We start from the raw sequence: 27,122 nt of genomic DNA on the forward strand, positions 1-27,122 counted from the left end.
GGGTACAAACACAAATCCCAAGACTGGAATATACATTTTTAGCATTGATCTAACTTTGAGTGCAAAGTTTGCATCCTTTTTCTGATGTAAACTTTGCTCTCATTTTGGATGCGAACATGCCTTGAAATTTGTGAAAACTGCCGCTTTCAATACATAAGCACATTCTTACCAAACATCTGCAAAACTAAATGGAGTTATACTCAGTTTCAGAGTGCATACATACACTGAACCAGCATTTACACTCTTTCCAAATGGAGTTATGCTCAGTTTGGGAAGAGTACAAATATGTACGGTGCAAAACCTTGTATATTGTATTTATTGTACAATAAATATTTGTATTTGTACTCTTCCCAAAGGGGAGCCTTAAAAAGGTGAAAAGCTATATTGGTCATTTAAAGTTGTAAAATGACAGTCCATATATTTTTTTTATCTGCAAGGGTTCATACATGGCCAATTGGCCATAAAAAGTTGTCATATATCATGTTTGCAGTCTTTAAAACAGGGCTGGAGATCATCTTGTATGGTTATTCTTGAGTGGCAAGGCTTTTGAGGTCCCCCTAGGTTTTTCTCAATTTTAGATTTTTAGCAACAAAATTCCACGCTGGTTGCCCCTCCAACGGGATGAAGTTTGGGGTAAAAAAAAAAAAAAGATAAAAATAGAACATGATGTACATGAGATCAACTGACCTTACCACGGGGAGCCTGCAAATAATATGGACCTTATCCTGCACCTCTATACTTGAAAGGACACCAAGTGACCATCTCAGCTATTGGGTTGTGGGGTACTATCAGCATTTTCTGAATTTCAATAAAGTTTGAATTACCCCACATGTAAATATAAGTTTGATAAAAGGAGTGTTGCCTTAGAAGGGATGCCATTTTCCTAAAATTAGCGCTTTGTGAAAACCATTTTTTTCCTTTGCACCATTGTATATGCAACCAGACACCTTAAATTACCAAATTTCAGGAAGCCATTTGTTCTCTTTCATTTTACATGCAACCAAACGGACCCTTTGTGGAAAACGAGAGTTAGTTAAGAAGCAATACAATCATCTAGTGAATTTTCCTGATTTGCTCTCTTTCATTTAGGAAGCTCTCCATTAAACAATGAGATAGATCTTCTAGCATGGTCACTTAGCTTCCCTAACGTAACCCAACAATGGGATTTACGATGAGAAATTCACCAAAAAAACATTATATGACATAGCTCTGAAAAAAAAAAATTACGCTTAATGAAATTTGAACCTTCATACATTTCCCTATTAATATCAGTTCATATGGTCAGAACTCTGAAATCAAATATGCTTGGATAGAAAAAGAAAGGCTTGTATAGAAACAACCCAAGAAATGGTTAATACAACTGATTTTTTTTTATTCATAGATATAACTACGTTTCATGACAAGTTCATCCAAAATATGAACTTAATTAACATTTCTTTGGATTAATAGAAACAAAAAAAAAGGATGTTAGATTTTCATTGTAAGGCTACCCATGAATATATAGCAAATTCACATATAATATGTGTACTATACATGTACGGATGGATTCATTAACAATACAGCTTTTCAAAAGCATGGGAAAAAATATGGGAAATTTTAATTTTGTATATGTTTTTAAAATGGTTTAGACTACGACGCCAGAAAGACATAATACCGGAAAAACTTATAACCAATCAACCAGCATCATAAAAGTGGTAATACTAATAATACACTGAATTTTTAACTCTGAACATGGCTTTTATTTTGGAAACTTAAGCTGCTATTTCATGCAATTTATTGGTGGCCTTCCTAAAAACAGAATTTTACATAGTTTAATGAAATTTGACCAATATTTCTGAACACCTTAATGAGGAAGCATTAAGCATGAATTCCTATTGGATTGATCTTTACTGTATTACAATTATTTGGCCAAATTTTTTGCCATATTCTTTATTCTTGCTTCTGAATTGTACACAAATGTTTTCCATACCATATTCTTTATGCCATACACGTATTACTAGCTATGCTCAGTTGCTCACTACCAAGTGGGTAGGGACATGGTTCATGGGAGTTAATTTTGATGGAAAAAAGTTCCATTCCAGACAGAGGTTGGCCTCCACCCAGAAATTGATCTATAAGGCTATGACACCTACACATGAAGAAGATAGGTTTGGTGAACAAACAAGCCAAGCACAGACAATGCTTTATGCCAAACTAATTGTTAGTGTCCTACCCATACCCTTGACTAGGTGCAGGACTGCAGCTAAGTATACATTTCTCAGTTCTTATTGGTCAACCTGAACTTGGTCTATCTTGCAGTTCCTGGTGTGGGCTCCAGAGAAATAAACGAAATCAAGTCCAACCATCAACAGAGGCCTGGAGATAAAAGATAAATGGCAAACATTGCCTTGGTTCAATCCAGATGTTAATTACTTGGTGCAGTTACGATGGTGGAAAACTCTAAACTGGTGTATAAGCCACCTTGCTTCTGCAATGGCCCATTTTGCTTGTTTTCTAATAATGTGGTTAATTGGCCCTTACAATCATCAAACATAGAATTCCTTGTGACAGGTTCTGATTTCAAATTTAGTCTGCACTCTTCAGTTATTCATCCGGAAGAAACCCAACTTTGCTGCATAAATTACAAAAGGCGTATGATTCCAGGAATTATTATCAACAGGCAGACAGTTGAAATGTTCAATATTTTACTAGAATATTTTTCACATAAAGCATACATGTACAACAGTTGATTATATAGTTAAATTTTAAGAGAAAAATAAATAAGGAAAAATAAGAGCATACCTGTGGCTCAACATCAATTTGAGGGTTCTAAATCCCCAAGCACTTCTAGGGACGAAGTTTTCTCAGTAACCACTTCTTTCTTAGAGTTACATCCAAGGCCAAAAAGGTCTTTGCCTTTTTCTCATCCTCCAAAAGGTCGCAAGCATCCAATAAGAGGTCATCATCTATGTCTGGTACAGCTTGAAGTGCGGCAATCACATTTTCAATGGAAACATTTTCTTTCTTATTTGTGAAGGATGTGACTAAACCTGTCATCTCAGAAATAACATCCAGAACTCCTCCACTAGTTCTATGTACTTTCCTAGAATGTTGAGAAACTGATTGTATCACAAGTTGACGCTTATTATGTTGGTCAGACATTTCCATTTCCCTCCCTGAATTTGATAATTCCTGTACATTATCAGCCAAATCTCTTGGGAAAGTAGACATAACTGGAGATTGCAAACTCTCAAAACCTTCACCATTCATTTGTAAAATGTCTTGACTGAAGTCTACATCTTGACATGAATGGTTGTCTCTTTCATCAGTGGTTTCATTTCCACATATAGCAGACAAGTGATTATAGTTTGTCAAGATTTGAGCTTTATATGATGGTGCATCTGGGTGTTCCTGCAGATAACATAGGTAAGCTATCAAATCGGTGTCAAATGTAAGAAATTTTGACAGGGAAAGCAAAGTACCTTGAGGTAAATATTCCAAATGTCATCATCAGCTGTTATCATTTGTTGTGCAATATCCCAAGAAAACCCACTCTGGTTCAGAAGAATCTTTATATCATTGTATTGCTTCTTCAAGTTTCTATACCGATTTTCCAAAACATCTTTGTCATAGTGAGACTCAAATCTTGCATTGAACATTGCAAGCATGTGTCTCCATGCTTGTTCATTGAAGGTATGATCAACCTGATTCCCTCCATGCACTTGGTCCAGCATAAGTTCAATGAAATAACGGTCCATCTCTGATGTCCAATCTGTACTTGAAAGATCACTGCTAGATGGCTGATCCAGTCCTCCTACAAGGTGAATTGCCATTTATTCATCAAAAGTATTATTTCTGGTATACACTTAATCATATTATTTAAACCAGTCAATGGTCATTAACCACAGTTCCCTTTCATCTCCAAACCCATTCACCCACCCAACTGGGAAAGCTGTCCCTAAGTTTCATGAAATTTGTCATAATTCATTGAATAAAGAGCATTTAGGATCCTAAAATAAACTGATATTTGCACTACACGTTCATTTCCCTTCCAATAGAAAACTTGACCATTGAGAAAAAGGAAAAAAAAAATTATAAAAAGTAAAAACCTCCCCTAGGTTTTCTGACAATCCTATAACCTTCCCTGTTTTGACCCTAACAAAAACCTCCCCTATAGTTTAAAAAAAAAAGGTGCAAACACCTCCCTCCCGTTAAATTTTCAGATGGAAAACGCTGATGTAATGCATTAAATTTTTTAAACACCAGATTTACCCCTGACCAATTTCATTCAGGTGTAAAAAGGGCAGACCATTACACAAGGCTCCCACCAATATGGGGTCTGGGGAGGACAGATATACACAGCCTTACCCCTACAAATACATAGTGAAGTTGTTTCGAAGATTTAAACCCTGGTCACCAGGTCGCAACTGAGAAACCTAACAGTTGTGCCAAGGCCCACCCTCAACTTCATTAAGATGCATATTTACTAAAATACTCCAAAAAGAACAGATTCTCTTTTCTTTATTTTGCTTCAACCTTTTCACCTTACCCTGTTTGAGAAGAGTAGAGAGAATCACTCTATTGAAATTTTAAATTGTGTATGATAAAGCCTTAATGGTAATAATGGCATTTTGGTAATGTTAACATCTCCATTGTGAAAAGCTAACAAAAGGGATGTCTTTGCACCTTTTTTCTAAACTATAGGGGAGATTTTTGTTATGGTCAAAATTTCCCAAAAATAATGATAATGCATGACCCACGCATTGGAATAAGATGAACCCAGGTTCATGATATAAAAAGCAAACTGACCAATATTTACTCCTAGGATGTCATCATCAGCATCTATATCATGACCTGAAAGACTGTTCCCTCCATCAACATTTGCCCTTCCATATATCAGGCATAGATCACAATAGTTTGGCATGGTTTTAGTTCTGTATGATCGTGCATCAGGATGTGCCTGCATGTAAAATATATGAGCTAATTGAATGACAATGTTATATGTACTTTACAAATTTAAATAATTATCAACAAACCTTGATATAAGCATCCCAAGTGTTATCATCAGCTATTACCATCTGTCGTGATTCATCCCAGGCAAACCCAGTATGGTCAAGAAGAATTCTCATGTCATTGTATCGCTTCCTCAAATTTTTGTAGCGACTTCTCAAAACATCTTTGTCATGATAACAACCAAATTTTGCATTGAACAATGTGATCATATCATTCCATGCTTGCTTACTGAATTTATGATCAATCATATTCCCTTTATGCACCTGCTCTAGCATAATGTCAATAAAATAACGGTCCATTGGCGGTGTCCAGTCTGTCCTTGAACGATCACTACTTGTAAGGGATTCATTATAATGTCCTAAAGAAAAAAAAAATCAGAAAATACATTTTTTGAAAACACATCATGTGATTATGAGTGATCTATGGTTGAAAATGGGTATAAGACAAGAGAGGGAGAAGAGAATAACACAGAAAAGGGGTGTTTCTAATTGGTTGACCCCCACCCCCAGAGGAATCAATATTTATATTAAACGTAAAAATGTACAATTGCAAAACAGTCCCTAAGAGGGACCAAAAAGAAATTACATGAGTTTAAGTACATATGATATAATACACTTCATACATGGCAACCAAAAAAAACATGCTCTACACAGTAGGCTAACTCTTATCTTCACACATTACACTCCTAGACATAGTAAATACATGCAATTAATTAAGGCACATAAACCAAAGTTATCTTTAACAGACAAGAGTGAATTAATTCCTTAATTAAGTCCCAGTATCCATGCATCATTTTAACATTTTATTAATCGCATGTTTCTAGTTCATATTGATGCATAATAACACTTAATGCTCATTAGCTTCCTACAAGAGTTCAGAGGTACTTCTAGTCAATTTGTTTACCACTAAGGTCCAAAAACTTAGATTCCAACTGCTAGGCCCATGCATTTTCATACAAGGCTATCAGAAATAAAAACTCACCACTCCTTACTCCTGGGGCATCATCATCAGCATCCATAATGTGTCCTGGATGCTTTTGCCTTCCATCAGTAGATGATTTTCCATATATAATGCACAAATCACTATAGTTCGGTTTGGTCTTCGTTCTGTATGATCGTGCATCAGGATGTTCCTGCACATATTTTGCATAAGCAACTTGCAGTAAACAATGTCAGGTAAAAACAAGGTTCAAAGTATTGATACACATCGACGTGGCAGAAGGGGTGTATCGGTACTTTTTTTTATGAATGAAGATAATTTATTAATTCAGAAAAAAGGCAGTACAGGAAACGCTAAAGAGGTACGAGCTGTTACCTCTTCAGAAAGTATTACATCAAAATAAAACAGAATTAGCCATAAATAAAAGTACAAAGCAGCCCAAAATAACTGCTCCCTTGTAGCCCCCTGCTTAGCTAACCCATCTGCTAAGGTGTTTGCTGATCTTCCTACCCGAAGAGAGGTAACAGTCATATTTCTTGTAAGCCAGTTGACTTTCCTTAATAAATCTCTGTGTTGCCACATGGCTGAAGCTGGGTTTGTCAACCATCCCACAACAATTTGAGAGTCTCCCTCAACTACCAAGTGCTGAACTCCTAATTGTTCTGCAATCTGAATACCTTGTATCGCCGCTAAAATCTCAGCACTATTAGTCTCCTATTCCCACGGGGCCTGAAAACAAGGCTAATATGTTGCTCTCCGTATCTCTCAGCACCCCTCCTATCCCCAATGGGCCTGGGTTTCCTTGGCTGCTGCCATCAAAGTTCAACTTTACCCATCCTTCAGGCGGAGGGGTCCACACTACAGATTCCCTGTCCTTCCTTGTATGGCTGTTAGTCACCACTATCCAATTTCTCCAAATATCATCAAAGGAAAAGATATGAAAGAAGTCCAAAGTTCTCAACCAGTGGATGGCCCTAGTCAAGATACAATCCTCAACAGCCTGGATGCTTCTTTCTTTTTCCTTGAATATCCTTGCATTCCTTTCTTCCCAAATTGTCCACAATGCGGCTGCTCTAATACATCTCCACATCATTTTTCCTTTTTTTGTAGGCTGCACAAAAAAAGGAAGGATCGAACAGTTGGCTTAAGTCTGTGGACAGATTCCACCAACACCCAAACAAAGAAAAAATTCCACTCCAAATAGCTCTAGAAAAGGAACAAGATACAAGTAGGTGGGAGCAATCCTCATCACTAGCCCTACAAAGTACACACCAATTAGGGGACAAACACATGAAAGGCCACTTCTTCTGCAAGCATTCGAAAGTATTAATCTTTCTATAAAACACCTCCCAACAAAAAATAACAATTTTAGGTGGAACAGGTCTAGACCAAATCTCCTTGGTTGGAAAACCCCACTGACTCAGGGAAGAGCAAAGAGACTTAAAAAATGAAGCACAAGAGAAGTAACCTTTTGGATGAGGGGACCATAATCTCACATCCACACTAAGAGGGTTCAAAAAGACACTGCCAAGAAGAGACGGTGTATCGGTACTTTGAACCCCATGTTTATATATTTTTTAGTTTTTTTAAACCTTTTCAGAGGGGTTGGTTTAAGGCATGCCTACCCCGTGAAATTGGTACTTTGAACCCCAAGTCAGGGTGTATCGTGTCAAAATTTTGAACCTTGGGTAAGAACAACAAATAAGAAACATACCTTAATATAAGCATCCCAGACATCATCATTAGCAGTAATCATTTGTCGTGTCTCATCCCAAGCAAAGCCACCTTGGTCAAGGAGGATCTTCATATCATTGTATTGCTTCCTCAAATTTTTATAGCGGCTTCTCAGAACATCTTTATCATGTTGTGATCCGAATTTTTCATTGAACAAATCAGTCATATCAATCCATGCTTGTTTGGTGAATGTATGATCAATCTTGTTGCCTTTATGTACCTGCTCTAGCATAAGATCAATGAAATAATGGTCCATTGATGGTGTCCAATCTGTCCTTGAGCGGTCACTACCAACAACTGCTTGGATATACTTTTCTTCTCCTACAAATTAGTAACTTAATAATCAAATTATCACTTATTCAGAAAGGAAAAGGAGGAAAAATTGATTTATGTTTAATGACATAAATTTGCAGCAATGCTATGAAAATGCATTTATCACATTACCTACTAGCTACAAGTACTATATTAACAATATGATGCACAATAACACTAGCTCCTTGACTAAAGTTCATAGAGGTTCATTCTGCATATGACATTTTTTAGATGGTCCAGTTGGCTCTATGACTAGAGGCACTTGCTTAGTCCTAAATCTTAGACTAATAGAGATTGGACCATACATAATAGAAATAATTATCTACTTATCTTAATTTCATGACATGGTAACTCACCACCAATCTTCTTTCCTGGGTTTTCATCCTCAAGATCTGTGTTACGAGCCAAACGGATGTATCTTCCATCCACACTTTCTTTTCCATATATCAGGCACAAGTTGTTATAACTTGGCACTGTTTTTATTCTGTATGATCGAGCATCAGGGTGTGCCTGCATGAAACATATGAAAGACAATTCCAATTGAGAATAACTAATGCAATAAAACTATTAAACTTAAACAGGTAAACCAGAATATAAAGGCAGTGGGTTGTGGCACAAAGGAGTATCAAAATAAAGGATCTAGTTTGATAATTGAACCCTATGGAACTCTGTGGGCCAGATTGAACAATGCAGTCCAGTTCATTGTATTTATTTTTTACCAGTATGGTATTTCTATACAAGGTGAGCATGAAGGGACCCCAACACTAGGTCCCAACCAAAATATCAAAAGTGTCTCAAATTGTACAAGATCCAATAGGAGCTAATAACTGAAGATCCACAATACAACTCTTCTTCGGAGTCCATCCCTAGACAATCTATCTGCCAAAGACTTTTCCGATCTCAGGTCCAACTGAATGAACTGTTGACCGCACAGATCTCTAGCCTCTCTAATATGATGTTCTAAGGTCCATAAGCCCATGAAGCTATCAATCATTCACCAGTTCTGATGGCATATCCATACCATTCTCCAATTGGAAACCCTGTGGTAACCATGTTTATAATTTCCTTGTCCACCTAATCTACACACCTTATGGTACATAGTATTTGTTTCCTACAAATAATTTTTGTAGGACTATTCCATTTTTTTAATGGATAAGAGTATAAAAATAAGCCTCTTTTTGGTGTGTGTGAGAAGGGGATACTCAACTAAATTAAAGTACCTATTTGAAAAAAAAAGATGGATAAAGTAGAACTGTTTCGAGATGCCACCTCAGTCTCAATGTGTAGAAATCTTTCTATGAACAGTGTTCTCTTTCCCTTGCTTTCTCTAAATGGTGACCCGCTATATATATAGAAAGATTTCCATGATAAGATTCATATCACCCTTCCTATTATTAACAGGATTCAATAATCCATTTTTCTTTATGGAAGATAATTAGGTGTCTAAAAGACTGCTCTCTATATTATTATTAAATATTAATAAGCCAACAAGTTTTCTATATGGGAGTATGCCCTTTAACCAAGGAGAAAGGAAGATATTTTTCCCCATTGTAGGTGGATCTTCACAACCTTTTTTTTAATATGTCCCAAGAAGATAAACTTCATCACCAACAAACATGATAACTTCATAACCAAGAAGATAACTTTACTATTAAATCTAGTGTACCTTGATATAAGCATCCCAAACATGATCATCTGCAGTTACCATTTGCCTGGTTTCATCCCAGGAAAATCCACTTTGCTCAAGAAGTATGTTTATATCATTGTATTTCCTCCTTAGATGTTTGTATCTGTTTTTCAGAACATCTTTATCATGACGAGATCCAAATTTTGCATTGAACAATGTGACCATATCTATCCATGCTTGGCTAATAAACGTATGACCAATCTTATTTCCTCTGTGGACCTGGTCTAGCAATAGTTCAATAAAATAACGGTCCATTGGGGGTGTCCAATATGTCCTTGAACGATCATTACTAATAGGGGTTTGGCTCTCTATTCCTTCCCCTGCAAAATGAAAAGATCAATTAGTGAGTGAAATCGTCCAGCACAACACATTACAATTTCATATGTTGATCTATATAGCAATAACAGAAAATACAGAAACTAAACACTAAACCTAATACCATAACCATAACCAAAGCTACAATTACCTAAGCTGCTCAAATCAACCTCGGTTGAAAGCGTGGGTTGGATTTGGTTATTTTAGCATAAGGTTGAACATTGGTGCCCTAATTCCTTTCTATGCAAGTTCTTTCTAAAGCTCTTAGCCTCAATACTATGGTTTAAGAATGGATTCTTGTCCAAAAAGGTTTGCAAATCAATTCATGTAAAGAACTTTAAATGATTTAGGAATTTCATCCTCTGTTATGTCACTCTAATTATCAATAACATCCTAATGATTAAGTTGAAAAATATATGATTAGAGTTAGGTGTGAACGTCTCATTCTGCTCTCAGTCCTTCTCCGTTCTCTATTTATTTTTTTCTCTATTAACTCCAGATCTATGATATCCAGATACTTGTACATGCTTAGCCAGTTTTTAGGAAACTGGACCAGCCAGTCAGACCGGTCGAATCATGACCCAGACCTATATCTGGTTCGGTCATACCATAGAAACCAGAATAGGTAGAGAACTGCCCAAAACTGGCTGACTGGCTGTTTTAACCGCAAAACTGGAAAACCGGTCCCTGTTTCCTATAACCACCCCGGTCTCAAATGTGTAGAGTTTTCAAATTGTAAATGACAAGATTCGAATCCATGACCTTTTTACCATGCATATTTCCTTCTTACCATTAACCCACTTCATTATTTGTGTCCATTTATGAATAATATACACATTTTAAAGAAAATATAAGTTAGGCTGTTTGAGCCCTGGTCAATTACTTTTAAAATAAAAGAACTAATCATCTATCCACCACATCCAAGCATAACATTATTGTATAGTATATTATTTATAGTTTTATGTGACCCGTGGAATATATATATGCCACATCATCACAATTTGACCTCTGGTTTGACCACGGTTAAACTTCTGATCCATGAACCTCTCCCCTTTCTAGTTCTATGTTCGGTTCAGTTCTTTGAACATTGTTATTAGCATACCAGTTTCAAATGCAATACTTGTCAGATACGACACTAGATAGTACATGGATACTTCTTGTTGCTGCCAAACTTGGAGTCGAGGGCAGCGAGGTAATTTCCGAGGTCCAAGGGTTGTGGGTTCCACCTGCTAAGAGTGAAAGGGCGTCAGAGGCCCTAGGAGTTTTCCCAGTGGCGAGGACTTCGACGGTCAAGTTAAGTTAGCTGAAGGCTCAGAGTAAGCTAGATCACCACAAGAGAATAAGTGATAGCTCAAGTATGTGTGTCGTACCTTTAGTTGTAGTGTCCCTTTTATAGTCGGAGTTGCCCAGGTAGGGAGTAATGAACGATTAGTAACCGTCCAGTGGATTGCGGTCACGTAGGGGGACTCGAAGAGGTCGACCGACCACGATCCCATAATTAGCAACTCAGGAGTAAATATGCCAGGATCGTGCACCCACATTAAATGCTCCACAACTATCAAGGGTGGGAGTTACCCCATTGCCCTTGGGAGACTATCAGCTAACGGAAGTACCCCTAGCCGATGTCACATGTCAGGGTCTGGTGAGCCGACCCAATATGCCTACTTCATTTACCCCTCACTCTCGAGGCTGAGGTCAAGGTTGTTGGGTGATTTGCGTTGAGGCTTCAGCCTCGGCTGATGAGAGTAGCCATTGGCTTTGTCATGCCTATATGTTGTTCGTTGTCCGTGAGAGAGATGGATCAATGTGGTCTTGGCCAAGTCACCATGGTCTGTACAGGTGCTTGCTTCCGTTGTCCAACAGTCGTGTCCGGGACGGGTGTCGGCTTCACCGATCAAGGAGTTGTGCCCAAGACGGGCCCGGCTTCAGCTACCCAGGAGCCGTGTTTGGGACGGATGGTCGTATGGTCAAACCGGTTCGGCATATCTTGAGCTGGGGACGATGGGCAAGCCGGCTTCGAGCCTCAATGTCATTTCGTCTTTCGAGGTTGATGTCACATGGAGGTCGTTGGCACGGGTTGTTGAAGCGGTCCGATTACGGCCATTGGATGGAACGAATCTCAACCGTCCATTTTCCTTTAAAAAAGGGGAGGAGATGGGGGAGACTTCATCATTTGCTCGTAGTGCATTTGCCTGGAGTTCCTCAAACCACCTCGGCTTCTAGAAAATTGTTTCCCAGTCCTTTCTTCCAAAAACCTTTTCTTGGTAAGGCTTCGTCTTCCATGATGTCAACTTCCGATTCTGGTCATGAGGCCTATTCCCTTCCCAACTGGAGTGATCCCAATAATATCTATACTCCCAGCAGTAGGGGGAGCGGTAGTAGTAGTAGTTCCGAGGGCACCTCTCGGACTTCTAGTGTAGAGGTTCTACGAGAAAGAGTCACGACTCATGAGGCCGAATGTGATCAACATAGTGTGGACTTCATGAACGAGAGTACCAGATCCACTAGGCCAAGGGGTGACGTCCCTATGTGTCCCTCTACCAAGCCTTTGAGGGGAGATGCCCTAGGGAATGTACCAGCGCTTCCCATGGAGGTAGATGTTGAGGAGGCTGGGGGGCCGATTGGCGAAGAGGATCAAGGCCGAGGGTCGAGGTGTGAGACTGGAGTGATATCCTCACTCAGACTTAGATAGCATTCTTGACTGGTAGCAGGTTAGGGCCTTGGCCGAGAAGTATTTCATTTTGGGGGACTATAGGATTAGAGTCCCCTATGTCGACGATAGGCCGTAGCTCTACCCCGAAGGGGAAGTGTGCCCACGAGCATTATCTTCACTTTGGGTTGTGTTTCCTTTTGCACCCTTTGATCCCTGACTTGTTGAATCATTACAAGTTAACCCTCACTAGCTTGCCTCTAACGTCGTCAGGATGATAATAGCCGTCTTGGTGATGGCTCGTCTCCGAGGGGTCTCGGTAACAATGAACCTATTTCGGAGCTTGTCCGATTTAAGGAAACAGCCCGATGGTGAAGGGTTATGGTATTTCTAGGGCCAATGGGGAAAGGTGGTGGACAACCCGTCGTTCGTTCACAACTAGAAGAAGTTTTTCTTCATAAGTTGTCCCGAGGATTGGTCCTTCCATACTAGCTGGAGAAGCCCAGATACACTAGCCAAGAGGATCACGCCACGTAGCAATGACGAGTTGAAGGCCATGATGAATCGGCTTCGTTGGGTGGGACGGTTCATGCCAAACCCTTGGTGAAGGAGGAAGCCTTAGTGATGGACGGCCTTAGTCCTGCCCCCCTTGGTATGGGCACTCCTATTACTTGTTGATTATAGCTTTAGTCAAGCTTTGGTTTATCTTTCTAACATATTGTTGATTCATTATTACAGAGATGGAGGGTGACATGAAGGCCATGTTGTTGGCAAAGGCGGCCACTTCCAAGAAGACTATGAGGAAAGGTGTGGCCGAGGGGACACCTCGGAGGCAGCCAGGACGAGGGCCGAGGCTAAGGCGACCAAGAAGAAAACCATTGCCCAGAAGCAACCTTTCGAAGGTACCCAAGACCCAAGGGCCACCAAGAAAATGTCAGTTAGGGATCGCCGGACCGAGGGGCCTTTCAATTGATCTCGGTAGGTTACCTCCCGCTCCTTTGATGATCAAGACGACAAGCCCCTGGTCAATCATTGGTTGTACAAGCCAATTTGGAATGTCAGAGAGGGGGACAACCTATCCACCACTAGCATCGGCCGCCAGCTTGCTATAGGCATGGTTCTTCACGGGGATCGCCAATCTTGGACCTAGCATTCCATCAATTCGATCCGAGGCACTTTGCTAGACAAGGCGGCCAAGGTATGACCTTGCACTTCATGAACTCCTTAAGTACTATTATTAACTTAAATTCAATTTTTTGATAATCTGACTCGTGCTTCTCTTGCATATGTTTTCCTGCTCCACCAACCTCTACGACAAAGTGGAGGTCTTGATTCAACAACTACGACAGGCACGGGAGGAGGTCGACAAGGCCAAGCATTAAGCAGGGCAGGAGGTGTTTGAGATCAAAGCTCATGAGGAATATGAGCATCATAAGAAGGCCAAAGCCAAGGTCATAGCCAAGAGGGAGATGGTGAAGGACCTGAAGTCTTCCCTCAACTCGATGGAGCGCCAACTCGAGGAATCATCTACCCAAGTTGTGTCCGAATATAAGGCCTCGGATGAGCACAAAAGGGATTTGGCGTTAAACAATTGGATCCCGAACTTTAACATTAATCAGTTGGATCCCTTCCCAAAAGGCCAACAGTCAGTCAAAGTTGTGGAGACAGCCGAGGATCAAGGTGGCCAAATTGTTCAACATGTTGGCGGGTAGGAGGTGGTTGTTGAGGGGAACACTGGGGCTGATGGCTTGACTGGGGATGCCCAATAGATTCTTTGTTTTTGTGGTTTCTTGGGCTTGCGTGCCCTTTCTTGGAAAATGTTCTCTTTGCTTTCTTTTTGTAAGTAAAGGGGTTGATGCCCCCTTGGAGCACTTTTTTTTTAGAAAAGAACAAGTATTAATAGAACACTTCTTTTTTGAAAACATGGGCTTGCTTTGTTTTAGTGTATGCTTGTTCTTGTACTTAGTTAAGTGAGTAGTTAGCTTAGGCTCTTTTCCTTTAGCCAAGGTGTCTTAACCTCTAGCTGTAGTTTGATATTAAAGCCTTTAACCACGAGTCACTTAGTATGGATTGCCAAAGTCTCGAGGTCATGTGCTTTAGCCAAAGAAGGTCCATTGGGCGTTTAACCTTTGTAAGGTTGTATGCCACAGGTTGGGGCCTGTTGGGCGTGTAACCTATGTAAGGTTATATGCCACGGGTCGGGGCCGACGGTCAAGGGGATTCTAGCAACAAAAAAGGTGAGTGTTTGCACACAAAATTTGGCAAAGTGAATAGAGAGGAACTTGCACTTTTGCTTTCATTAAAATTCTCTAAGTACGTATGGCTTCACTAATAGTACATACGAAGGTTCTCGATTCTATAAGGCCTTTCCCAGTTTGGGTCGATCTTCCCAACACCAAGCTCAAGGACGACGACCTTCTTGAGGACAAGGTCATCTTCTTTGAAGCAACGCTCCCAAACTCAAGAGTTGTAATATCTTGATACTCTTTGTTGATAGGTGGAGACTCTGATCTGAGCTTGTTCCTGGGCACCCTCTAGCAGATCAAGGTTATTTCTCAATTCTTCACTGTTCTTGGCTTCATTGTACGCTTTTGTTCGAAGCGTTGGTTGGCCTATCTCTACTGGGATGATAGCTTTTATTTCGTATGTTAAATTGAACAAAGTTTCACCTGTGGTCGTCCAGGGTGTTGTCCTGTATGCCCATAGTACATTGGGCAACTCATATGCCCATAGTCCTTTAGCTCTGTCCAATTTGTCTTTCAGTCCATCTAAGATGGTTATGTTGGTAACCTTGGACAATCCATTAGTTTGCAGATAGCAGACCGAGGTGTACTACTTCCTTATGCTTAGGCTTGCGCACCATTCCCTAAACTTGGAATCATCAAATTGGCAATCGTTATCAATGACTAGCATGTGTTGAATGCCGAAGCGGCAGATGATGTTTTTTCTAGAAGAAACTCTAGATAGTCCTTGTTGTAATGGTTGCCAAGGCCTTGGCTTCTACCCACTTCGTAAAGTAATCTACTACCACAATCAGGTGTTTTTTGTTCCTTGTTGCTGGAAGGAAAGGTCCAAGTATGTCCATCCCCCATTTGGCAAATGGCCAAGGGCTGCTGAGTAAGGGTGTACAATCAGTTAGTTCGGTTCAGTTCGGTTAGAACCGAGGACCTAACTGACTATTCAGTTTGACCATTTTCTCTAACCGAACCAAACCAAACTGAACCTAACCGAATTCAGTTTGGTTGGGCCCTAATTCCACATAAATGACAAACATTGATCGACAATTAATAAATAATTTATAATTAATAAGTGTTATTAATTAAAAGTTAAAATGGCCCCAAAACCCAATGGTTTTAATTAATTGACTATTATTATTAATTAAAAGTTAGAATACCCCAAAGCCCAATGGTTTTAATTAATTAGCTATTGTTAATTAAAAGCTATGCCCAAAGTCCAATGCCAATGGGGAATTGGCGAATTGGGCATTTTTCAAAAACAATTAATGATTAGTCTAGTTGTTACGTTTTGTTACATTGCATTAACATCACTCCCACTTGGCCTAACTTCTTGCTAATGTGGCTTCCTTCTCTTCTAAACCTGATACATAGGCTGGCTATTCCCCATACATGGGCCTTGGCTCACCATAGGTCTTAGTCCTAACATTAGCCAAGGCTAACAATCCAAATGGTTGCATCTTTTCTCATGTACTTATTTAAAATCCAAATAAAATTCTGACACATCTATTCATCCAAAAAAAATTGCAAGTATGGAGTGGAGCAACATGTCTCCCTACCATAGATGCTCCATGAAAAGTTATAGCATGCACATATGCAAGCTCCAATGGCAATTCCAAGGATCAAATGTTGAAGTACATTTCATTTTCTTTTTTACATTCACTTTGGTGCAAAGTTCATGTTTCGCGACTTTGATACCGATGGACATTTCACCATGAAGAAATTGGAAGGTTTCAGGGATATCTTGCCAGTTTTGTTAAAATATTCAGAAAATCTAAACGAATTAGGGGAATTACTAAAACTATAATTGCACATTTAAGACACGACCATAACAAGCAATTATGTAGAACAAATAAAAGAAGATTAAGAGAGTTAAATAGGTATCTCTCTCTTATCTCCTTTTTAGTCTTTTAGACATCTTCTCTCCTATAAATAAGTCATTCACTTGTCATTTTATTTCCATCTTTTTTATTACCGTATGTTTTGATTAAATTGAAAAAATTCTTTTCCATTGTTTTTGTCTTTTCTTTTTCTTTTTCTTTTTCGCTCTCCTATGTAATTTCTTCTTTCCTTTTAATAATTTTATTTTATTACCAAAAAAAAATATAGTCTCATAGAGAAATAGGCAGATTTCAAGAAAAGTTTGCCAAATCTTGCAAATATTGCTAACCATACTTATTGCATGTTTTGCAAAACATGCACACAGACATACATATGCTGTGAAGGCATTAAAAGTGTCTCTTTTAAATAAGTTAGTTCTCCTACTCTCTATCAGACATTTATTTCAGCTGGATTAATTGATCTAGGTTGAACTTGGATGAAGTTGGACCTGTAATGGCAATCAAACTCCTCATTAAAGCATATAAGTTCATTAATTTATATGTTAAAGTTAATGGAATCATTGAAATATGAATTATGATCATTTCGTACATCTTCATGATTAAAATCACTTCATGATCATTTGTTGCCAGAGATTTTACATCTTATTAACATGAAATTTCTGCATGGTGCAAATAACTTAATCCTAGGATAATTCTGGATAGTTGAAACATACCAGTTTTTGCTGCTAGAACATCATCTTCAAGGTGTTTATCTTGACCCAACTGATTGTGTTTTCCTCCAGCAGTTGAATTTCCATGTATAATGCACAAATCATTATAGTTTGGAAAGGTTCTTGTTCTATATGAGCGAGCATGTGGATGTCCCTACATGAATTGTTTGTGAGCTATTCCAATCAACACCATTGCAGATTTAGTACAATATTTAAAATAATGCACCACACCTTGATGTAAACATCCCAGATATCATCGGCAGCAGTCACCCTATGTTGTGTTTCATTCCAGCTAAACCCATTCTGCTCAAGAAGAACTGTGATGTCACTGCAGTACTTCCACAATTTCTTGTACCTATGTCTCAGAACCCTTTTACCATATTGAGAACTGAACTTCTCATTGAACAATATAACCATATCTGTCCATGCTTGTTTACTAAATGTATGATCAATCTTGTTCCCTCTTTGCAATTGGTCAAGCATGAGATCAATAAAATAACGATCCATTGATGGTGTCCAGTCTGTCCTTGGACGGTCTATACTTGTAGAGGCATGGGCACTTCCACCTATTACAAATTGTAGATCACTAGCAAAAATAATCATACATTCATCAGACAAAACACATCCTCCACACAAATTGTGGTGTAGCATGATCAGGCCAACACAACCCAGTACAGAAGAAGGGTAAGGTTGAACATTGGGTTAGAATTAGGGTTGGAAAATGCCAACACAAGGTAAGGTTGAGGTCTCAAGGAAACCGATATGTGTAGCCAGGGGGAGGTTGAGAGAGGAAGGGCAGTGTATCCATGATAATGTACATAAGTAATGCCTTTCCATGATTATGTACATTTAATTCAACACGACCAACCCGCTTTGTTGACTGGATTTGATTAGGGTTGGATTCAATTGTTTCGTATAACATTATTAGGTGGTTATCTAATGGATCAAGTGTGGATTGGGATTCAGGGCCAACCCATTAAACATCCATTTAAGAAGATGAAAAATGGGTGTAATCCGACCCAACTCATTTATCTATAATGCTTACAAGTTATTAATACTAATGGTTTCCTGACATCAATGCTATATGATCTTTTCTGTCCAAATTGGTGTGCTAAGACCAATGGCTATCCAGGGGTACTTCTCAGAGAGAGGATCAGAGCTAAACAAAAAGAGAGAAGAATATCTGAACAGAGGATCGGGTTTCTTCTTTTGCTTGGATAACCCATGGCGAACCCATAAAAGAAACACCCATTGGGTTCTGACCTGTGAATGGCCTATAGGTAAAATCAGTCACCAACCCAACCCCCAAATAAATTGGCAGTTGAATGGCTCTGGTCAAGAACCACCACCCTTATATGATGCCTATGTACTATTTGCATATGTAGTGTGTGCATGTGTGCGTTTGTGTGTGCAATTTGGTTATGAATATCCTAACCTGACTAACCTGTTTTCTTGATTGAATTGGATTAAGGTTGAGTATATCTGGTTTGGTTACAGCTATGGTTGAGGGTATCAACACAACTAGCGGTCTAGGATTGACCTCAACCTAACCCAACCTAGCCTAAATTTCCCTTCTAACACAAAATTGATCATCTTAGCCATATTAAATGGTAGAGAAGATGCTCATTACTTAGAAAAAGGAAAAGGAGAGGTTCCCTTATACAAGATTCAAGTATTGATTTCAAAGAACAGCTAAAAGCAACATATATAAATTCCCCCAAAATTAGGATCATCTTAGCCATATGAGAATTTTCAAAGGCACTGCATGCTTATTATCTGTCTCCTAATAATATCTTAATTCTCTAAGTCATACAACTTGAATATTGTAAAAAGAGAAAAAAAATCTAGATTTATATTGCAGAGGAATGATTATTATCAATTAGTTAGAAGATTGGCTAATAGGATGGTTGACACACTATCCAAGCAAGGGGTTAAGGGGGATCATTTGTATTGGGCTCAGTTGTGGTTTAATCTTTATATTTGTATTTTTTGGGTGAAGGTGCAACTCGCACCTCTCTAAGGGATGCTTGTATTGTTTATGCATATTGCTGTTTTATTAACAAAATTTATTAAGTCACTTGTCAAAAAAAAGTGATGACTATTACCAATCTTCATAGATGAGACATCATCGTCAATGTCTACATCATGGCTTGAACGACTATATCTACCATCAGCAGCAGTGTATCCATATATCATGCACAAATCATTGTAGTTCAACACAGTTTTGGTTTTGTAGGACCGTGCATCGGGATGTATCTGCACATATTTTTGTTAGTTAAATGAAACAAAAATGGCACAGATTTCTTTAGCAAATCTGACTAAACAAGGCACCTTGGTATATGCATCCCAGACATAATCTTCAGCTATTACCATTTGCTGGGTTTCATCCCAAGCAAACCCACTCTGCTCAAGCAAAATCTTTATATCATTAAATTGCTTCCACAAATTTGTGTATCGACTTTTCAAGACATCCTTATCATATTGAGATCCAAATTTTGCATTAAACAATGTAAGCATATCTGTCCATGCTTGTTTGTTGAATGTATGACCAATCTTATTGCCTCTATGCATCTGGTCTAGCATAAGGTCAATGAAATAGCGTTCCATTGTTGGTGTCCAATATGTTCTTGAGCGATCACCGATTGTTGGGTTTTGGCTACCCATCCCTTCACCTATGATTAAAAGAACAGTACAAATAATCAGTAATTCATCAGAAGGAACCATTATTCCAAATATCAATTTATTATGGTTAGAGAAACTTCATTCCCTTTTTCTTTTTTCTTTTTTTTTGGATGAGGAATAGTGAACTTGTTTTCTTTTTTACTTTACAAATAATGGACTTTATTAATAAAAAACAAAAAAAAATATACAAGTTGTACACATTAAGGAAGAGAAAGGACGATGATATAAAAATAGCCATGAACCGAACTCTCCGAAGAGAAGCCTATCTACCTCATATATACAAAATAGCCAGACAAGAGCAAGGCACAACCCCCTCCAGCCCGCCCCCCCACCCCCCTAAATAAATAAATAAATAATAAAAATCAACAGAAAAATCAAGCATTTTAAGTCATATCTCTCTCAGAAGAAGAGATCAGCACTCAGAAACTAGAAAAAAGGCAATAACAGACCATCAGCAAAACAATCCTACTTGTTCCTCCCCCCGTTCCAGCATAAATAGCACCATCAGTAATTAGAACTCCAAAAATATATATTAAAGATTATTGAGAATAGAATTTCCCCTTCTGTCTTCTCCCCCTCTTCCTCTACTTACAGGATACCACCACCTCTTCCCCCTTCCACTTAATAGGAATCTTCTGCCCATCTTTCAAGTGGTAAGTCTCTCAACATTAAGTAACATGTAGGAGACTCTTGAAACAAATTTTCAACCACAATCACATTCACCAATTTAATATCTCTGTGGTCAATTCCAAACCATTCAAAAGATGGGAATCATGTTTGGACAACCCACAGAAATTTAATGTCATTTCTGAAAGTTGTGGCACCATTAAAGAACCCATATAAACATTCCCTGTTCAGAGCTTGAGTTTCCAACATTATACTGAAGAATTATGTTGGTTTTCCTTCAGCATGCATAGAGATCACATGCTTTATCATGATCAGAGCCTTGGACACTGCAAAAATCAATGTTGGACAAACTTTTAAATGGATGAAATGTCCATGTAGGACACTGATCACATTCCAACATTCAATGGATTCTTGAGGGACACTTCTATTTCTATGTATCATTTTCCATTCTCTCCCTGCTTTTTTGACATAACTGAACAGCTAAAGTATACAACAGATACCATGTTTCCTATTAAATTTTATTTGTAACAAAGATAAATTTATAGACCTTTTTTCTGCAGGTTATAATAAAAGTCAAAAGAAAGCATTGACTTTTTTCACGGTTTATACTTCCCTATAGACATATGTGCCAGTCTTGTTTTTTCATATTACTAAGTCAGACTTCTCAGACACTAGTCAGATTATTCTCAAGTCTATCCTTGCAATACTATGCAAAAATAGACTTGTTGTGGCTCCTGGTAGTTGTTAATGGCTTTGTTTGGTCCATTGGGCCCTTTGAATGTGTAAAGTTTATTTGGTGGAAACAATGCTGAATGGAAAGTTGTAGAAGATTACTATATGCTCTGATGCAGTACAAGTGTACAACTAGATGCATACCGACTCTTGTTGCACATACGATGGAAATACAACAGGAGATAGCTTGCTGGGTTGCACCATTATGTCCATAACAATGAGGATAAAGCTTACATGCACTAGCATTGCCATTCTGTTTTCCTTGAATGTTGAAGTGCCCTATAGAGCATGTGAACAAAGCAAAAAAGGGACACTAAGAAGTGATGGAAACTACAGATAAGGTATCAATAATCATGATGTCAACACTGCAATACTAGCATAAACACTTTTAGGAAAAGTACTTTTGGCTACTAGGTTCTAAAGATGATGATCGTGGCCTTTCTTCAGCATGATTCAGATGATTTTATGCATCATCAGCTTATCGTAATGGTACCATTGGATGCCCTCCTTTGCACTATAATATAAACCATAAGTTGGGAAAAATGCACATAAGTAGAGTTATTGGCTACCTGGAGAGTTCATCTCAGGGAAAATAATTCACAAAAGAGCACATAATTATTGCACTTCTAACCATATCCAGCATTTGGCCCTTCCTTAGCATCTATGCTACCCATATATTTCTGGGAGGCAACTCATTTTTGCACTTTTCTACTTGAAATTGGACTGTCAGACACAAGCATGGTGTCTGTTCTTAAGTATCCAGGCGACATTGCCAATTTAGTTGAGTCACAACAGTATATAGATCTTAAGCCAATAAATTACATGATATATGACCTACCTATATTACATTAACCAAGCAACTAACACCTGTTCACTCAAGTATTTAATGATTAATTTGACAAACTAATTCAGAATTGAGCCTCTCGACTTGACATGATTTATGTCTAGCACTCTAGGTATTACGAAAAGTTATAATCATTTATTCACTCCACTGAGGACAATACCTGTGATTTTGAATTTCTTCCCTAATGTCTCAGTTAATTGGGTATTGCCATATAGGAACATGTCTAGATAAATAGTGGACAGAACCATCAGACCCTCAAAGTTCAGGCCAAGTTAACCATAGACTAAATCAAGTTCCACAGACTGAAGTGAATAGGTGGACAAATAATACATTGAAGAATAATATAACATCATCAAGTAAGAAGACAATCTAAATCCACCAGAACTGGCAAAAAATCCTTCTATTACTCATGGGCACAAAAACATTCAGACACTAAAATGTAAAAGGATTTTTTTCTGGTTTTGATATAGAGATGGCAATTTTGGACCTCCAAATTTTAGATATGCAGAGAACATCCTTAATTATGATCCAGAAGTGTTTCTTTTTTTCAAAGATAAAGGCACCCTAATGAGTTCACCTTATTATTAAACTTATGAGTACTAGTATATTTTCTCTTTTCAAAGGGTATTTTCCCTATCAGCACCATTATGGGCCTGCAAGAAGACAAAGAACTTCAAAATTCAAGTAGAGTAATTTGCTATAAATCTACAATTATAAGCTTAAAGAAACCTATTTGATCAAGCACTCACAAAGTCGGATTTGAATCCTGTAAGTTTAACTTATAACATTAGGTCAATCATGACACACCACATAAGCTTCTTACACATGAGGCCCATGTGTCAGGATGACATGGCTTGCACAGTATCCTTCAGTTCCCATAGAGAACTTGGACACCATAATGTCAACTTCTAACTGCACTATCATTACTGTTAGTATCATTTTCTGAAGATATCAAGACTGACACTTTGATTTATGCCAAAACCATGGGTATATACCAAAGACATAAAAAATGACACTCCAAAAAATGCGGTCTATATTTCATGAATTTGCACAGACGACACACCCACACTCCAGAGAAAAGGTGACAATCCTCAGATTTTCTAGTACAGATCTAACAATCAGGAAACTTTCTCGATGGGCCAAAAGGACTCATGCATGCATCTGTATATGTGGAAAAAATGGTTTTCTAATCAGGTAAACCAGGGAAGAGCTAGATGACCCATCTATTTGACTGTGTATATTCTATGGCCCATCTAGATCATCATCCATCAGAAAGAGGAGCCTCTGGATCAGTTGTGTTATATTCACTCATGCACTATACATCAGCCCAGTATTTCAAATAGCCATCGAACTTTTCATTTTCTCAATTTATTTAAAAAGGAATGTCTTTACAGAAAGGTTTATTTTAAAGACTTGGCAAGGGTTTTTGCGCTGAAATTTAACTTGTCAATAAAAGGATGGAAAGAGGAATGCTTGGGTTTTTTCACATGGGAGGTTCTTGAGCCGTTTTAGACACACAGACACATGTATGTATGGGTTAAAACATTTGTTCCTCACACCACATGGCTAAGAAAATGCAAATGATCAGATCCCAGAGGCTCAAACATTAGTTAATGCCTTTCTAAGAGACATTTCTGTCTAGTGCATAAATTAGTGGTTAAAACAGATTCCACGAGTCAAATCCAACAATTCAATGGCCTTTTTATCTCATGCACTGAAGTATACTACCACTTCTACTGTTATTTAACACCTTAAAGCATGCCTATTCTTTTCCAATATGCAGATGGCATCCCCCTTAGCTGAGACAAGCTGTTAGTTATATTGCATAAATGGATATCTTGGTTAACAGTTTGCTCTGAAGGAACTAGGCAAGCTTCAGTGATTTCTTAAATATAAAAGCTCACCAATGCTCATCTACTTTTGAAGTTGATAAAGTCCAATAACAGGCTTCAAACCTTGCAAAACTTTAATGTCTCTGCTTCTAACTCTCATGCATAATCGTGCCCTCTCAATGATTTAAGTATTATCAATGCATTTGAGCATCTTGGTTAACAGTTTGCTATGAAGTAACTAGGCAAGCTTCAGTGATTTCTTAAGTATAAAAGATCACCAATGCACATCTACTTTTGATGCTGATAAAGTCCAATAACAAGCTTCAAACCTTGCAAAACTTTAATGTCTCTGCTTCTGACTCTCATGCATGACCATGCCCCTTCCAATGACTTAAGGATTATCAGTACATTTGAGCATCTTGCATGCTCAACTAGACATTACCTATGTAGTGAACCAAGTTTCCATCTTATGACTATGTCCCATATTCAGGCTACCAAATGCATATGCCATCAAAAAGTGCAGTTAGTCTGCTTAGATCTTACTGCAATCTAAATATCATATTCAGTTTTTTTTTTTTTTTTTGCAATTATTATTGATTTAATTGTTAGATCAATGTGATTCTACAACATGAATGTTCATAATCTCTGGCAAGAGCCCATATTAAAAAACAGCTTAACTGCAACATAGTGTCAAGCCTAACTGACAAAAAAAATGACAACAACGACAACAAACAGACAATAGGCATTCATAAGGATGGATACAAAGCACTAGTTGTTAAGCTGCTGTCACTTCTTTAGCTATCCTACGTTCTCATAGACATAGATGTTCTTTTCTCTTCATTTGTTTTGTATGTGAAAATAATTGTGTTACCCTCATGCCCATCAATCTGGAACTTAGTGAATGTGGAATTCCGTGCCTAGATGAGACATATCAAAATCATTTAATAAAAGCCCCTCAGGATGGAAATCAGAAACCCTTTTGTTGCGATATACCAAGAACTGCTGTGCCCACCATCAGTTGAAGTAGAGTAATAGAGCAATCATCAATACATGATTCTTTATTTATGTCGTTTCTTCATTTACATCTTTTAAGCATTTACATTTATGTCATGGATATAGAGTCAAGATCAAACACTGGTTTGATGTTTGAGTGTTTCAAATCTTGACTATTTCTCATTCTTGACTTGAGGCAGGGTGTTCAGATTTTTTGTTCAAAATTTTATATATTTATTTACTTTATACTTTGCATTTGTTTCTTAATGGGTCCAGTTGGTTTCTACTGGGTTTACAGAGCTGAAACAAAAAAGCCAATATTAAGCAGACACCCGTACTAATACTATGATTTGGCTATCAAAAGAGACACTCAGAAATTCACGCTCGAATACTTCTGCGTGTTGGTCTGGATGTCTGGATTCTGAAATTTACAATTTCCATTAGAAAAACAGAAAAAAAAAAAAAAAATCAAACTCCGTTTCATTTTACACTCTGCAAAACCAGCCAAACATGTGAACTCTCAGCTTAACAGAAGATTCTTCTCATCGAAACACACATTGACACAAAACAACAAATCAATGTTCTGCAATCAAGCAGAGGCTTCAAACCCAGATGGGTTTCAAGCAATGAATAAGAAAGAGACGCTACTAAAACCACAAGCCGGCTTCACACAAACACCTGCAGAGACAGTCCAATATAACCAGAAGAGAAAATTTTAAAAATAATAATAATAATAATAGAAAAGCGCAACAAAACAAAGAAGACAACGTTTAACGGTGGAATGGAAGGATTACTGTTCACCTCTGATTTCAAGTTTGGCGCCGAGAAGATCCGAGAGGGCGAAGGCTAAACCTACTCCAGAATAAGGGGAAAAACTTTTAGGGCGTGTTTGGTTGCAGAAGAAGCACGAAGCGTCCGATTGTTCGTGCGGGCCGTGCCAGATAATAACACAGCGAGGACGGATTTGGAACGACAGCATTGCCGCTTGGCTGTGACCTGCGAGATCTTTGGCCTTCGGGAATGGTGAACATGGGCCTCCTCATGCTAAAAGCCCATTTTGGGCCCATTATCAAATGGCCCTTGTAAGCTCGCAACTACCCACTTTTGGGCATGGATTAGCCCATTAAGAGTAAATTTTTTATTTTTTTTCAATTGTAAAATACTAATAGAATGGAAATTGCGTAAAATATCTTAGGGGCCATACTGAAGTGGCTGAACTGAAAAGTTTGTTGTTGGAATAAGATTTTTAAGGGGGTTGGGGCTCCTTAATGGCGGAAGTTGGGTTAGGAATGGCAACTGGGCAGGTATGAGGAGGGGGTGCCATGGCTAAAATATCCCCTAACCTGTCCCTGCCCTGTCCCCAGTATCATGGTAAAGATTCAACCCCCATTCCCAGCCCCATCGAGTATGGAGAATCCCCAACATGTCCCAGCCCCACAATCATTGAACTTGGGGATGGGTAATCCCCGACATATCCCTGCCCCGATGATAATTTACTCCAGAAATCAAAATCTATTCTATTAATCTTAATGCAGAGAAAAATATGCCACTTACTTCATTGTATTGCTTGATGGTAAAAGCTCATACTGCCATGCAACTAAGCAAGAGGATAGAGAACAAAAAACATTCTTGACATTAAAGCCTTATGAAATCTCAACAGCATTTCACAAATCACATTAATCAATCTAATAAAATCAGTAATAAAAAATATAATGTGAATGGATGGAAACCAAAAGGAATATGTCACTACATAGGATCATGAAAAAAAAAAATCTGAATGATAATTGAGAATCACTAACAACGAAAGTATATAAGGATTTGATCATAAGCGACGGTGAACCTCATTCAACAAAATCTCCTCTTGCCTCAAAAACAACCAGATTGGAAATTTTTGGAGAACAACTAGATTTTACAAACTGGGAGCTTGCAGTCTCTAGTGGACATAATTTGAGATGGTATTCACAATTAGGAATATGGTTAGTGTAATGCTGACATTAG

General features: G+C 38.3%; 1 protein-coding gene across 4 annotated transcripts; it reads right to left on the reverse strand.

Annotated features, from left to right (window-relative positions):
• Window positions 1–1,847: 1,847 nt before the first annotated feature.
• On the reverse strand, window positions 1,848–26,095 carry LOC148871093 (Myb/SANT-like DNA-binding domain protein). 4 transcript variants are annotated; one of them, XM_088973429.1, is made up of 14 exons: window positions 25,926–26,095; window positions 19,746–20,086; window positions 19,520–19,670; window positions 17,646–17,980; window positions 17,418–17,568; window positions 9,644–9,984; window positions 8,334–8,487; window positions 7,646–7,986; window positions 5,974–6,124; window positions 5,016–5,350; window positions 4,789–4,939; window positions 3,462–3,793; window positions 2,782–3,390; window positions 1,848–2,611 (listed from the first exon to the last, which is right to left on the reverse strand). In XM_088973429.1, the coding sequence occupies exons 2-13, from the start codon at window positions 20,076–20,078 to the stop codon at window positions 2,827–2,829; spliced, it is 3,339 nt and encodes a 1,112-aa protein (XP_088829555.1). In that variant the 5' UTR covers window positions 20,079–20,086; window positions 25,926–26,095; the 3' UTR covers window positions 1,848–2,611; window positions 2,782–2,826. The 4 variants fall into 4 exon arrangements, with proteins under 4 accessions (XP_088829555.1, XP_088829556.1, XP_088829557.1 ...); XM_088973430.1 differs by lacking the exon at window positions 25,926–26,095 and adding an exon at window positions 22,877–22,952; XM_088973431.1 differs by lacking the exon at window positions 25,926–26,095 and adding an exon at window positions 21,600–21,729.
• Window positions 26,096–27,122: the final 1,027 nt, after the last annotated feature.

Source organism: Nelumbo lutea, chromosome 2 (assembly GCF_056320005.1).
Source record: "Nelumbo lutea isolate HS-2025 chromosome 2, American lotus-T2T, whole genome shotgun sequence".
NCBI classification, from domain to species: domain Eukaryota; kingdom Viridiplantae; phylum Streptophyta; class Magnoliopsida; order Proteales; family Nelumbonaceae; genus Nelumbo; species Nelumbo lutea.

Excerpts from the sequence above, each read along its gene's own strand:
- LOC148871093 (XM_088973429.1), bottom strand. The coding sequence starts at position 20,078 with ATGGGTAGCCAAAACCCAACAATCGGTGATCGCTCAAGAACATATTGG. Across the intron at positions 17,569-17,645 it reads TCTGGGATGTTTACATCAAG|GGACATCCACATGCTCGCTC; the intron begins GTGTGGTGCATT and ends CAATTCATGTAG. Across the intron at positions 6,125-7,645 it reads TCTGGGATGCTTATATTAAG|GAACATCCTGATGCACGATC; the intron begins GTATGTTTCTTA and ends AAATATGTGCAG.